The 15836-nt window shown below is 36.5% G+C and overlaps 1 protein-coding gene across 1 annotated transcript in view; it reads right to left on the minus strand.

Annotated features, from left to right (window-relative positions):
• Positions 1-340: 340 nt before the first annotated feature.
• Positions 341-15836, minus strand: part of LOC106942945 (anoctamin-1-like) — a 22989-nt gene continuing 7493 nt past the window's right edge. The window contains exons 2-8 of the mRNA XM_015026299.1: positions 12658-12987; positions 10956-11054; positions 7522-7673; positions 2878-2932; positions 2569-2617; positions 823-878; positions 341-412 (exon numbers count right to left, since the gene is read on the minus strand). Coding sequence (XP_014881785.1) covers positions 341-412; positions 823-878; positions 2569-2617; positions 2878-2932; positions 7522-7673; positions 10956-11054; positions 12658-12987 — 813 coding nt within the window. The remainder of the gene's footprint in view (positions 413-822; positions 879-2568; positions 2618-2877; positions 2933-7521; positions 7674-10955; positions 11055-12657; positions 12988-15836) is intronic.

Here is a 15836-nt window from a genome sequence, read left to right on the forward strand (position 1 = left end):
ATTTCTCAAATATGCATGAAAGAATCAAGGCGACATTCCATGTAGGTTTTTGGTGAGGGAATAACATAACATGATGTAAAGCTAAAAAAAGTCAATGTTACATAATACTGCCCTGTTAGGTGAAGCTGGCTGAGCATTAGCCTCTCACTCTCTCTTTCTACAGATCTGCCTAAGTCTCCTTCTCTCTTGCTCTGTGTCAGATGCTTAGTTACTCCTCTGCCTTCTCTAACTCTAACTGTGCTGTGCAGAAATGATGTTTGGTTGTCACTGCTAAGTGGTCAATAGACATGTTTTTATGCAGCACGTGATATTTGATGCCCTTCTGAGAACCTACGGTAATCTAATGATGAAGATATTGTAACATTTTTACCTTTCTGTCATTGGGTTCTGCACTCTCCTCCTCAATGGCTCCCTAAGAAAACATGGCATAGTTATTTCACTGACTTAAGGCAGCAAAGCAGTACTTAACCATCTCAGATGTCAGGAGTTGAATTAAAAATGTTTTGCTAAAGTCGCTTTGCTACAGCTGATGTCTTTTATTGATTACAAAAGATTAGCTTTTTAAAACAAATTCAAAGAAGAAAAGGATAACTGGGATACACATTACTAACAAGCTGGTAGTCATTCTAAAACAAAGAGTTTAAGTTTATCCACTGTAATTTGGGATCACAGTATAAACAAATATCTATAGACAAATATTCGCTTCTGCTTTGTCCTCTATAAAAAAATACCCATGTTGAAGGACTTGTGCTAATTTCCATAACTGTGTAGCCTATAATTTGAAATCCAAATAAAAAGCTTTTCTATATTTGCACTGCTTACATCATGAAGAGGATAGGCTGCTGAATAAACCCCACTACCAAGGAGACTGGTGATCCCTGTCAGATAAAAACAAAGAAGAAAGCCATGTCAAGGTGGATACTCAAGACCACATGAACAGAGAACCAGACATTTATTACCTTCATTTTCCCATAGTCACTCTGAATTTTTTTTCTTGCCATGAAAGGTATTTTTGCCCAGTCTCCTTATTATTGAATCATCAACTCTGATTTTAACTAGGGGAAGTGAAGCCTGTTGCGCTGCCTCTTGGCTAGGTCAAATTCATAAAAGACAACTGCTTCTTAAATATAGTATTTTGTCTGGTAAGATAGAGGCAAAATAAAATGTTCTGGGTCATTTTGTGACCTCCTGGATGAGTTATTGATGTTCTGTTGTAAAGTTCATATACTGTTCCATGTTTTCTCCATATGTGAATAATGACTCACTCTCTATTTGTTGGGACTCCTAAAGCCTTACAAATGGGTTTGTTACACTTTCTAGATTGATAGATAATGCAATGACATTGTTTGTCATCTGTTCTTGAGTTTATTCAAATGAGTTAATAATATTTAACATTTTGAGATGCTTTAGATGTCAGACAGGTTCTCTTTAAGTTCTTGATTTTATGATCAGACAGTGATCATACTGTCTGATGATGATTAGATAGTAAACTAGTAAACTGGTTTAGTTTACTAGTTACTAGTAAACTAAACCAGAAAAATGTGATTTGTCACATTTCAAATTAATTTAAAATAGGATAGGGTTGCCACCAGGGTTGCTATTAAATGTTGTGTTCTGTCTGAGTATGTCTGTGAGGATGAATACAGGCCGTTTTTAATGTGTTGGTGATATTCAGACAGAACGGATCAGGAGAGGAACACTGCAGACCCAAACATCAATCACCTCCTGAGACCAACATGGTACAGAACATTTTGTTAAAAATTTATTCAGTTTCCTATTATGCCTTTAATGATCAATTATGGTTTGATTATTTACAATGTTGAGTTTGGATGATACTTTATTTAATATATAACAGTATTAGCCAAAATAATATAAGTAACCATTTAAATAAAAATCAAACTAATAGGTAAACAAACTAATAGTAAATAAATACTGTGAGGAAATAGTCATTTCACTACATTAAAAAAGTTAAGACTTCCTGTGTGTGTTTCTTTTCTCTTTTTTTGGGAGTGTTGATATGTTCAGTGATCATTAAATAAATGTATTATTTCACTATTTTTTCATTATTGTGGTTTACCAGTTTGGATAACCTGACTATTAGGTTATCCAATAGTCAGGAATAGCTTCTTTATTCAAGCTATAAGAATAAATAAAAATCATGCTAACCGAAAATGCGGCAGATACAGACCTGCTGTCTCAGGGGTCAACAAGGGTACTCAAGAAATAATACTAAATCAATTTATTATGTTATTATTCACTGGGAAATTTTTAACCTTCACCATTTTACTATAAGAATGAATTAAAATTATGGTGTTGCACTTTTTAGCTATGGACGTATTGAGATTATTGCAACCCCACTATACTGTGAATGATTGCTCTATTGTTTCTTTTGTTTGTTTTTTGTAAATAAAACTCTGGCATAAAATAACACGACCGCTTCGGGCGATTGTGGGCAGTTTACAGTTTATAAACAGTTTATATTAAATCATTGCATGAAAGAAAACAGAAAAAAAATGTTGGTCATGATAAAAGAGCATTGTGAAGCTGAATAGAATGGTTTGGACTCACCCATGCTGTATTTAGCCTTGCATTTGGTTCTTTTTAATATTTCAAATACCTAACATGGAGTCAAACAAAGTTACAAAAGAAGAGCATAAAAAGCAGTAACACAGTTACATACAATTACAAAAATTGCAGGGCTTTAATGTAAAAACAGTAAAGGACTTATTATATCCAGAACCTTTGTCAGAATTTTTCAAAGTGTATTAAAGAATATGATTTTATGCTCTCTTTCTGCTTCATACTGTACAGTTCATATGTAAAACAAACATGTTTCTTGAAGAACAGTCAAGTGTAGAATTGTTGCTGTGGACTTACTATGGAACTCCTGGTTTTGCTGTCAAAAAAGTTATCTTTGTCTGAGAGGTCAAACCTGTTAACATAGAAACGTGAAAAAAAATATCAATTTGTTTTTGGCGCAAATAATTAACACATTTCCAAATACAAATATCCACTTTTATCTTTTAAATAGCATAACTGTCTCTAGGCTGTGGTATAAGTAATTAAACAGCAGAGTTTGCAGTAAAAATATTCAAACTTGTTCTACACAACTGATACCTGACAATAACTCATCTGTTAAAGTCAGACTTTAATATGTTTAACTTATTTCGTGCTGTTTTCTTCTTTCATTGAATGTACAGAAGCTGTATTCCTTAAAGACAACACTTACCTGAACCCCCCAACACCAACTCTGCTCTGTACATAATACATAACTGTCTGTTTTTGTCTTTAGCATTTTATCCTTGGGATCACAGTGCTCTGTGTTTATTGCCTGTGTGGCTCTGATGTCAGGATCCATCCCATAATAACCCTCGTTGAATAAAGACGCCTCTGCCATTGTGACTTTGCATAGTATCACACACATTGCCCTGCTGATAAAGCAGTTTCAACCTTACCAATGTTTTTATCCTTATCCTTGTTTTAAAAAGCAAACCTGTATGTTAGACCTGTGTGACCAGCTGTTAACCTTCCACTGACGTTTTCACTGTTACTAAATCAGCTTTCTGCTACAGAGAAGCATAACTTGTAGAAACTCACTACAAACACTTTTCTCTGTCCCTTTTATATGGTGGCCGACAGGTGCAAACCCACAGCAAGATGAGGACACACTAGTTTGCAGTAGTTGCATTCAGTTGGCAGGAATGTAATTAAAAAAATACTCTCTACAGTATTAAACCAGCAGCTGTGGTTGTCAGGATTTTACCATATATGGTAAAATGAGTAAGTAGCAAAATATGATAAAATATTGTATTTAGTAAAATACGGTAATATACGGGCAGCTGTGGTTGTATTAGTAAAAACGGCTGTATTGCATTACAGTGTAATATTTTGACAACCGTCACTTTAACAGTTCAGAACTGTAAACTGTTTCTGACAACTTACAATAAAATCAACATATATACCATAAAATAACTAGTTTTACAAGTGAAAAACACAGCAGAATTCTGTGATACACTATGACATTTTATTATAAAAATCAACTATACAGTAAATTACCTACAGATGTAGTTGTCAGAATTTTCCAATAAAAATTACAGTACACATAAAAAACACATTAAGGGTATGTAGTTTGTCAGCATTTCAATATGGAAAATTATAAGTACAAAGTAAACAAAAATACAGATTATGATTAATCCACTTGAAGAAACAATTTCTATTTGAACATTCAGTTAAAAAAAGAACTGATTCAGTCTCCTGTCTACATCTCAACAATTCTTCCTTACTAAGATCTTAAAAAGCAGCATGTATCCATAAGTGATAATCCATGGTGGAAGAAATCTGTGTGACAGAGGAACTGCTGCTCTGTGTTGGTCAAGAGTAACAAGTCACTGAGTCCAGACTCTGATGAGGAGCGTGTGCTACATGGAGATGGTCTTCCAATCAGTCACTGCTACAAGATCCTCTCTACAGTTGGAAAGTAGAAACAGAGCAAAGGTTAGAAAGATGCACTGCATGAACATCATATAAACTCAGAATTGCACACATGCATACATGGAGACTGGAACTGCAACAGGCAGTGTTGTTATTTCTGATTGAAACTTTAGAAGTTCATAAACAAACTGTTTCCTGTTTACTGGCATGATTATCTCTGCAACCAGACAAAAAAACAATAAACATCAGATAAAGGCCTGTTTTTTTCAAGGAATTTTCTATCTTCATCCGTCCATCCTCCCTTTTGGGAGAAACATTTTTCTCTTTACCACTCCACTCATTCAGGATAGATGACACAAGACAAACTCAATGCAGAAAGAGTATGGTCTAATACCACTGTCCAACAACAACAGAAAAAGCACCAAAAAAATTCAAAAACAAAGGGATGATTATTTAAAAACAGCCCTTATTTGGTGAGTACTGTATATCACCATCAATTGGTTTGGTTTGAGATTTATATTGTGTTATAATTCCACGTTCATGATGTGTCATTCCCTCATCAAAACATATTTAAAACATCCTCAACTCTCCATTGTAACCATGCAGTGGTGCCTAAATGCTTCCTCATGCAATGCACTGCCCATTTACACAAAGTTCTGTCTTGGACCTGCGGTCCGCAGCCGAGCTCCCGCCCCACAGTGTACCCCTCCCCCATGCCTCCCATCAGACTAGCAGCAGCAGTAATCAACCACCTACAGCAGTACAGACAGTCAAAGAATCACCTTAAATATGTCTGTCAAACCTTGATCCATTACATGCATCTAAACTACTAGGCTTTGAGCTCAATTAGAAAATATTAGTCTTCACTAGTAGGTGGCTCTTCATAAATAAAACTCAAATACAAACACTAAAAATGTGGAAAAATCTGCAGAAATCAGGAACACTGAAATAAAGGTAAATGTAAGGATTTCTAAAGACGTTTCTATGGGGCCTGGAGCCATTTCTGCCATGTCTGCATTGCATCCCATAGTACTGCTGCATTTTATGAAGGATTATCTACTTCCACATATTACTAAAGCACTGAAACAAAAGGTAAAGTGTTCTTCACAGTTTTAATTTGAATGTATAAACATTTCACATTCAGTCATTCAAATTAATGAATGAACCAAACTTGAAATAGCTGTTTCTGCCATTAACAATAACTAAACAAAGGCAGTCTAAAGTAGACTTGAAATATTATTAGAAGCATCTAAATATATTTACATTTAATAACTGCTCATTTTTAATGATGCCTAGGCTTTGCAGTCATTTCTTCAGAAATGTTAATGAAAGTGTTGCATTTGAGAAACATTAGCATTAAATACTCCATATAGCAAAAATGTCTCTTTCCTAATAGCTGCAATGCTGTTAGGAAATAGTGTGGTTCACAGAAATTACAGGGAAACATTTCTTTATCAGTTGCCTAAAGTTAGCTAACTTCAGTTAGAACTGTGAAAGGTGCTTACCTGGGATGCAGAAATGTGTTGTCCTTCTCCTCCTGAATGTGCAGAAATACAGTCTTTGAAATTAAGTTTCTACTGTCTCCATTCAGCTCAACCATTAGCTAGTGCCTGCTAGTTAGCACATTTAGCTAGTACTTGTGCACTTGAACTGAGAATACTGTGGTGAGTTCAGGAAGCCCAGAGCCACTGCTCAACTGGAGTATTGCAGAGTTAAAAATAATGAGCAACAGCAGACGTGATGGTGATGCTGCAGGATCAAGCAGTAGAACCTGGAGAACTGTGTTTGCATGACAAATAACAGTAACTGCATTAAATGTAAACCCTGCTGTTTAACATAATGACATAATGAAAAGCTGTACATGCTTCGTTGCCCTAAGCCTACTTCCTCTTTGGCTTCAACACATTGCAAGCAGCAGGGCCTAACATGCAGCTATCTCCATGTATGACAAATGTATGGTTGGCATAACATGGCATATAATCTCAAATGCATCATTTAACAAAATATTCTCATAAATGATAGTGGCGTCGGCTGGATGTATTGACAGTGTGACTCCTGGTCTGCCTTTGAGGTTTCAAAGGACATTATGAATTAAGTTGATTATTTAAAAGAAACTAAAACATTATACCAGTGTTCTATTCTCTGTAAAAATGACTTTTGCAATCTGGTTTATGTTTTTTTTATCATAGATATAAATATCAGCAAAATTTTGGCCAATTAGTACCCTTTATTTTACTATGATTTTTTTTTTTTGGCTCTAGTGGCCTTTATTTCATAATTAATTGACAGGAAAGTGGGTAATGAGAGAAGGGGAAGACATGCAGCAAAGGTCACCAGGCCAGGAATTGAACCTGTGACAGCCTCAAAGACTAAGGCCTCAATGTGGGTTGTGCTTAACCCTGGCGCCACCACAGAACCCCCTTTTTTATTATGAATTTTTACAATTTCTAAGATATTCACAATAAATTTCTATGTTTTCTATATTTCGTACCTGTAAAAACTATGTGACATTTATGCTTTGGTAATACAGTAATATAATGCTCTGGATGTTGCAGCCTGTACCTGTAGGTATTTCCCTATTTTTCTACCATAAAATTTACAGATTTTTTTTACAGTGTTGGCACAACCATCTGTTTGTCAGGATCCTGGCTTGTGTGTGTGCCCCTGTGGTTTCTGATCTCCTTCCACAGCTGACCCTTGTTGGAGATGCCAGACCTGTTGGTAATCTGCCAATGGTTTGCCTGATGCTCAGTCTTTTTAACAGAGCCAAGACACAAAAACGTCTGAGCTCTGAGCTCTATTATTTTATGTTTCTAGTCAACCTACCTCATTGTACCTCATGCTCTCTCTGTGCCTGCCTGTCTGAATCCATGTTGGTTTTCAAACCAACTGCTGGACATCAACATCTAGACCTCAGTTCAATTGATCGCTCACTGACCATTAGTCACTCCACCGTCGTCTCTGTCCTTCCTTCATCATCAACTGCCACCTACCTGTCTGTCCAGTTTCCAACTCCCCTCTGACAATCACCATGAGTTTTCACTGAAGCATAACCCTCTCTTAGAGAACTAGGTATCAAGGTGGGCTTACAGGTGTTGCTTTTCCCTGGAGAACGAGTGTGACAGGTGCTTGATGTTCTTGGAATGATGTTCCTCAACATTAGGGTGCAATGGCTCCAGCACTTTATTGACCATGGAGCTGATTTTCTTCATGACATTGCTTGATTGTTTGACCTCATAGACCTAGAAAGCCAGACAAACCATACACCTGTCAGTGTTAGCAAAACAGTGTTTCCCAAGTACAAATACTTACCATATCAATCTAATAAACCCAGACAGTCCCTGTTTGTCATCATATAACATCTGGCTTAATTTTCATTCTTTTAGATGACAGAAATCTGTGTCAGTAAATATTTGCCAAAATTAAACTTAAACAGCTACAGACACCTCATGAATTACTTTGTTCAGTCTCATTTTAACTTTGAATTTCCTTGTGTTTTGTTGCACAATGACAATAGCAAAATTGTGATTCTGATTTTATTATTAAGGAATCTTCTTTTCTTAAAAAGGGTGAAAGTTCTGGTAAATTATGTTTTCTAACTTAGTCCTATACTTGGCTGTTCCCAATTGAACACATAAAAAACATCCAGTATGTTTACTAGTTTTGTTTCTGCAATCTCAAATATTATTTCTGGGTAAGAAAAAAGTTTCTGGGGCAAAGCACATCAGTAGCCTACACCAGGACTGTCAGGATGTGCAGAGTTTGTTAATTTGGGATTATAAGGACCTAGATTACAGGTTTATCAATTATTTTCAAATAGTCCACAAATTATTTAATTGAATGAACACAAAGTCCTACTTCATCACAGTAAATATTTTATTGATGTAGTTTGCAGCATAAACAAATGGATAACTGAATTCAAGATTTTTTTGTGCTTTTGAAAAAAAGTCTCATCATCTCATCCTTGAAGGGCAACTTCTTCTAAGGAGGGAGAAAACTAAATCCACATAACAGACTTTCTGCAGAAAAACGCTATATTAAAGTTTATGTAAGATTATGACCTATCGTAGCGATACTTATTCTAAATGATCAACTGAAGAACCTTTCCAGAATTAAAGGACTAATGTCTCAGCAAGATCTAGAGAAGCTCACCCATGAGTTTATCATTAGTTGCATTGATTTCAAGGTGGGCTTACAGTGTCTTCACAGATCTGCCTAAAAAAGTCAATCCTCCAGCTGCAGCTGATCCCAAACGCTGCTGCTAGTGTTCTGACTAAAACCAGGAAGAGAGAGCACATCAGCCAGTTCTAAAGTCCTTCCACTGAGAGAATAGACTTTAAAATACTGCTGTTAGTTTATAAATCACTGAACAGCTTAGAACCACAATGCATTAAAATCTGCTGTTGTCCACATCTCTCAGGTTTTCTGGTTATGACTTTACATTTTTGTGTGAAGTACTTTGAACTGCCTTGTTGCTGAAATGTGTTATACAAAGAAAACGTATTAGTTGACTGATCAAGTTCAACAAAATGCTACACAAAACAGGTCCAGCTCTGATGACTTGGGACAAGGCTTTACAACATTTGAGAGAAATAATTCAGAAAGTTCTGTTCTTTAGAGTTGCAGAATGTGACCTGAAATTTTTTTTTTTAACATATTTGCTAAAATTAGCACTGTCATGACATTATAAGACAGGTAATCTGAGAAAAGTTCTGCTTCTCCCAGATCATCTGTCTCCTTCCATGCTGTTCCGACATGGTGAAAGTTTTAGCAAATATGTTAGAATAATATTTTTGTGAAACTCATACTCCAGTTTTATTGTAGAATTGTCCTTACTGTACCTGGTTCTTCTTTATGGTTCTTCTTCTTGACTTCTTTATGAGCATAGTGTAGGATGAGATTCAGTAATCTTACCACTGGGCATGTGACAATGTTTCAGTTGTTTTGCAATAATATGGCAGCATATTATCACATGCATATAGTCACCATGTGATAATATGCAGTCATATTGCCAGCAAGGCACACCAATGAAATCACAGGTGTGCCTGGCTGACAATGCATACAATGGGAAAACTGATGTGCTTATGATTTGGACATTTTTATCATGGTGACTAAACTGGAATAAATGGGAGAAAACCTTGAGATGGATTTTGGTCATATAGGTTGGAGGTTGTTCCTGATACTTTCACAAGTTCTACCCTGTGAAAGTATTACTGGAGTCATTTGGAGGGTGACGTTTATTCTGCAGGTTTTCAGCAGACAAGAAGTTGATCATTGTTTTATACCTGTCATCAAATTAGAAAATCAGTAAAAATGAAAAAGAAAGTTAGTGTCTGGTAGAACTTCACATTCTCTTGGGAAAAGCTGTATTTGAGCCTCATTGATCCAATCGTGTGTGTTACAGGCTTCTTTCTAGGGGAAGCAGGAGGAACTGTTTATTGGCTGGGTGGACTAAGAATCGCATAGTGCTAGATGCTGTGTTTCTGCTCCTCAATGGAGATGCATATTGCTGTTTAGGGATGATTTGAAAATGTGTTGCAGCATTATTCTGTCAGCTCCAATGGCCACAGTGAGGAGAGGAAGTTAATGTTCTTTCAACTCTAAAAGATAGAGATATGGATGTAATAACATCAGCTGTCAAGAAGTCAAAGAGCCATATGCTGTCCTGCAGATAGACACAAATGTAGTGAATGACAGATGATGCAGACAAACACACACCACTTTTGCCTCTAAGCACTTTTCTAATGGTCCACAAGGATGGTACTGGCCAGAGGCAGCTGAACAAAGCGTCTCATTTCGATAAGGGGTTGAGTTTGGACAAGAGGCACTTAGGATTTGACAGCAAAGCTTAGGACAGTTTGGCAGAACGAGATGTTACTATCAACACCCCATCAGTTCCTGAAATTAGTTTTCTCCTGGGATGTTGTTCAGGGCTTATATGTGTGGACTGAACCCCTCTCTAAGCTCCACCACATTCACACTAAAAGGCATCTTCAATTCAACTTCATTCCATTCACTTCTGTTTATATAAAACATCAATTCACAACAAGTGTCATCGCAAGGCACATGAAACAAAGACTCTTTTTAAAATAACCTGACAAGAAATTTGGAATCAATACTCTCAAAAGTGTTCAATCTTTTTACTTTAAATAAAACAATATAATTATATGCTCAAAAAATATTATTGAACAGCTGAACATTCTGGCTTTATGAAACAAAGTGCTCTGAATTGATTTCTTCTGTTTTTGCCTTTTGTTGTTTTTAAATTATGTACTTACTACAACTTTTAATTACAAAGATAAAGTTGTTTACTTGAGATGCGGTGCCAGTTTGACACTACTGATTACAAAAAAAATTGGGGGTTTTGCTTTGCACATCAGCACATATTATAGATAAGTACAGTACACTTGTTGCATGGTTTTTGGAAACCTGAGATTTGGCGACCAAAACTGTCAGAAGAAACATACTACAGCGTTCCCATTAACCACTGTAGATCGATCACTGCAGGAATCAGCTGAACTTACCTTCTTTGTGGGCATCTTTAGCTTCATTAATTCAGCCTCTCGACAGAGAACGTTCCAGGGTGCATGAATCTTTACAAAGCCCAAACCAGGAATCATGGCCTGCCACATATAAAAAAATTTGGTTGAATTTCATATTCTATACTCAGCAGAAATTTTGAATTATTAAAAACCTTATTTTAAAATGACTTTGTCTTAATTTTCTCCATAGGAAATTATGATCCTATTCTTCTTGTCTCTTGCCACTTGACTCATATCAGAAAGCATAAGATTACTTGTCGTTGTCATGCAGATGATACTCAGAAATACATTCCTCTATAACAGGAAGATCACTGCAAACATCTCTTTGTACCTTGGATTTCATTTGTTTCTGTTTTGAACGTTTCATGAGTTCGGGTTCTTTGAGGGGGTTGAGAACAACCAGCATCCGTCTAAAGTGTCTGATTCTGAGCTCCACCATGGGCCTCAGCCTCTAGTTGGGTCTTCGGCCTCCCTCTTCTGCCCAGACCAGACTTCAGAGACTCAGCTCCTGCACCACTGGCTTCCTGTGTTCGTCAGCCATTGTTATCAGCTTCCAGTCTTAGATTGACGACCTCCTGTGTCTCTAGGCCTACAGTCTCCAAGGCTCTTCTGCTGCTCCACTGCCCTTCAGACTTTGATTCCTTTTTTGCCAGCTTGTTGGATTTCTCTGCATTTGCCAACAGCCTACAAGATGCCTTGGCTGCCAATGTCAGTATGCTGATCATTGGCACAGCTTCCACAGTTAACCACTGGACATCAAGCTCCTGCACCACCACGCCTCTGGGGTCTTTAGCTGCTGCCATCTGCCTACAGTTCTCTGCCAATGACCTCCTGACCCCGACACCAACACCATCCTACTGCCTGCAGCAGGATCTATTCTCATATTTATGTCACTGATAAATGTTTACAGAACCCCTCTGGATTAAAAAAATACTGTAGATAAAAAAACAACAATATGAGATTTCAGCCATGTGTTATTTCATTTTTTGAAGTTCATGACTAGATTATGCCATTTTTGATTTAAGCATTTCATTACTTTTTTATTCTTGGAAACTTCATAAATAAATTTGAAATTTATTTAGAGATCATACAAACATTGGCTTTGGTTTTTAAAGGGTCAGTGTTTTGATGGCATGTAATAGCATAGATTTAAAAGAATATTATCACCTCTTTTAAACCATTGTTGTTAATTCCCCTCAAGTTCCCTCAAGTGTTTATGCACACCAATTAAACGTGTGGAACCTCTTGCAAAAATTTTATTTATTTTTTTATTCACATTTTTGGAGAAAAGACATGAGCAGATAATCTGCAGCTTTCAGACACTGTTGCATAGAACTGTTGTGGTTCTGGTGGAAATGATGTTTCAAAGTGAAACGTTTACAGTTTCTGGCATTTCTGCATGATCCACTGACCTTTGCCCTTATGAGTTTTTCTCATTTTATCTGAGCTTTGACCTCTTTTAGAGCAGTTTGGTTTGCTGTAAGCCTATTGTGCAGGTCTTGTATAAATAATGTATAGGTGCAGTTTCATCATTAAAATGAAGCTTATTCCTCAGTGGGGATTTTTCCGTACTTTTTTAATAAGCTGTATTGACTGTTTTACCAGTGTAAAATGAAGCATCTACAGAGATCAGAGCACAAAACACTTTTAAAAGCAGATGACAAAAGTAAAAATGTAAACTCACTTCCTCATCTTTTTCCAGCTCTAGTCCCATTTCTTTCAGATTTTTCTCAAACTCCTCCCTCCTGAATGTTTTGTGATCCTCCTGGCTGTTAAGAGTTTCTCCCAGACATCCCATTTCCACATCAGCCACTGTGGATGCACCTTGGACCTGCTTGCTTTGTCCTACAGTGCGGGAAGCAAAGTTCTCTGTGAGACTGTGGTCTGACTGTCGACTGGAGCGCCCTCCACCTGACTTCCTCACAGGGTAAGTGAGAATGTAGTCGACACGCCGCTGACCATCCTGGAAGAAAAGTCCATGATAGCAACTGGTGCTTTCCTCTGGACTGAGAGCCTGAAATCAGCAAACACAAAACACAATGATAGAGAAGATGGAGAAGCCAGATTCCACACTGCAAAAACAGCGATTCTTTGTCTAGATTCTTGTGAAAATATTTTTAACAGACTTTAAACAGACAAACTAACTTGCAAGTAATGTTTCAGAAAAAATATTAGAAGTTTCCTTTAAGTAAATAATTCCTTAATTTTTCTGAAAAGGTGCTGGTTGCATTTGCAGATTATTTTACTCATAACAAGACATATTTTCCATGTTATAAGTAAAATAGTCTGCAAGTGGAACTACTACTTTTCCATCAATGTTAAGGAATTATTTACTTAAGACAAGCTCCATATGTGAAAAGTTACTTGCAAGTTAGTTTAGTATTTTTTCAAGAATACTAAATTATTTGTCCTAGACAGAAATATTTGGTGAGATTTTGTGCAAAAAACATGTTTTAAAAAAGCAGCATTGTTTTGTTCAGTTTCATGCCTTGTGAAATTCTTTCAGGAATTACCAGGACAGAGTCAAAGGAAAATGTTGCTACAGTGGACCTGAGTGGATTTGAAGAAGAGTTTGGTGACATAGTTCTAACAAGTCAGTACTTTACCTGCAGAAGACAGGCAGCTTATCAAGAGAAAATCCTGTAATGGACCGTAATTGCAAAAAAATCTGTTTTTATTAAACGATTATTTAATGTGTTTTCTCAGCCACATGTCTTAGTTACTGGATGTATCTAGATGAGCTTTGGCTGCTGTGTGTATCAGTGACATGGGCATTTTACCTTTCTCAGGATATTTTGCTAAAACAACTTTGCTAAAACAATTATGAAAACATAAAAATTAATGATACAACATTCATGTATGGAGTTAAGCATATACTGGATGTGACTCTGGCTCCTTCAAAGAAAGCATCGTACAGAGAAAAGGACAAATGTAACTTCAAAGAAAACACACCAGCTTCTGGTTGCTACCATGAATAGAGCAAAATGACAAGAAGTCTTAGTCAATCCAGGCAGGATGCTACATATGTTCATTACTGCATATCTTTACAAAATAATGTAATTGTGCAGCGGAACGCTTTACCAGTCATGGTAAAACCCTGTGAGTTTTACCATAACTTACTAAGGAGTAAACATAAACTGGTAATATGTACTAAAAAATAGTCTTCGCATAAAGCTTTGAGTTTTATAGAAACTGCTATAGTAGCGGCTGACATGAGAATAATGCTGTTTTATCTGTACCTTAAATGTACTCGGTCAATCAAAGAAGTATTCAGAACCCCAATACAGTTTGAAATGTGTTAAATTTGACATAAGAGTTTTTATCGTATGTCTCTAGAGAAAAAAAAAAAACAACCTGTACACCCAAATAATCTGGTTCTCAAAATTATCCCATGTTTGGCTTTGAGTCTGTCTGGCTAATTTTTTTTTTTTTGTTTTTGTTTTTTGGATCTTCTAAATTATAAAGAGACATTTCTTATGAACAGATTAGATTAAAGATAGATGCAAATTGATGGTTTCCACAGGTCAGAGATCATTTGTGTACCAAATAAGTGAAGGCACCCATCATGTCTGGCATGGCCCTTCCTAGAAATTCTAGGACATATATAGTAGGTGAATTATGAGCTGTCATAACCTCTGGCTTTTACTTTATGATTTCTAAATATAAATCTACATCTGAAGACCAGACACACCCCCATATGACAGCAGCTGGTTAACACTGACTGCTTGGTGCACAACTATAAGTCTAAAGTGTTCACCAAGTCTGTGAATTGCCCTGAGAAAGCAATCTAATAGCGATTGAAGGAAAGATCCAACCATCCAAAACGTTATCTCTGGGGGGAAAAAATATCAGCTGCTAACATCCTGCTGCAAGGAGCAGTAAGACCTCCTTAAATGTTCTGTGTGCAATTTTTCACAGTTTGACTGCATCTCAGTCACCAAAAGGAAGAGGCTATGTGCTAAAACAGACACAATGGGACCAGTTGGTTCAGTAAAATTTGAGAAGTGCTAAAAAATTCGATCCAGAGTCTCATTTAACTGGCAGGTACATTTATTCAGACTCTGAGATCTAACATTTAGAGAAAAAAAAATTATCATTTATGTTAATTGTCAATTTTATTTTCATTTAGAATTCTATTCAAACTAAAATGCTTACAGTTTCTTGAGCCCTTTTTAGTTTCAAAGCTGAAGCCCTAGATTAGTAGGTGACTGGTGTAGGCATAGTGCTGGCTATGATGTTTAGCTTAAGTGATTAAACAGGGTTACCCCCGCGTATTATAAGCCTGTTAGTCCGCCATGCTAAAGCCCCCGCCAGGCTAAGCATTGCTTGTTTTTATTTTTAGAAAAATTAATAATTGGGGAATTTTATTTATTTATTATTATTATTATTATTATTATTATTATTATTATTATTATTATTATTATTGTTGTTGTTGTTGTTTATTTATTTATTTATTTATTTATTTATTTATTTATTTATTTATTTTGCAATAAAACTTTAAGGCGGATTGCAAGCGTCTCTGTTCTGAGTGTTTAACTCGCGAAGCTGATTTATTTCTATAAGGTTTATAGTTTATGCATTTAACCGGAGAGCGGACCAATCACATAGCTGGCGCCTCTGCGCCTTGCCTCGCGCGCTGCCGCTGCCTTATTAAGTTAACCAGCGCGGATCCCGCGCGCCTCCTTTCACTCGAACTGGACTCAGGCTGACCTGTATGGATATTTACATCAACCCAGTATGGCTAGTTATTTTTCTTTGGAAAACAATATATAAAGGTAAGAGTTTAAAACGAACCGCGTTAGCTCTGGTTGCACAGCTCTATATGAACTGCAGGAATAACTTGTCGTCGCCTGTCTATTTGCA

The sequence above is a fragment of the Poecilia latipinna genome, unplaced genomic scaffold (assembly GCF_001443285.1).
Source record: "Poecilia latipinna isolate Pla-1442-1.1 unplaced genomic scaffold, P_latipinna-1.0 Scaffold4708, whole genome shotgun sequence".
Taxonomy (NCBI): domain Eukaryota; kingdom Metazoa; phylum Chordata; class Actinopteri; order Cyprinodontiformes; family Poeciliidae; genus Poecilia; species Poecilia latipinna.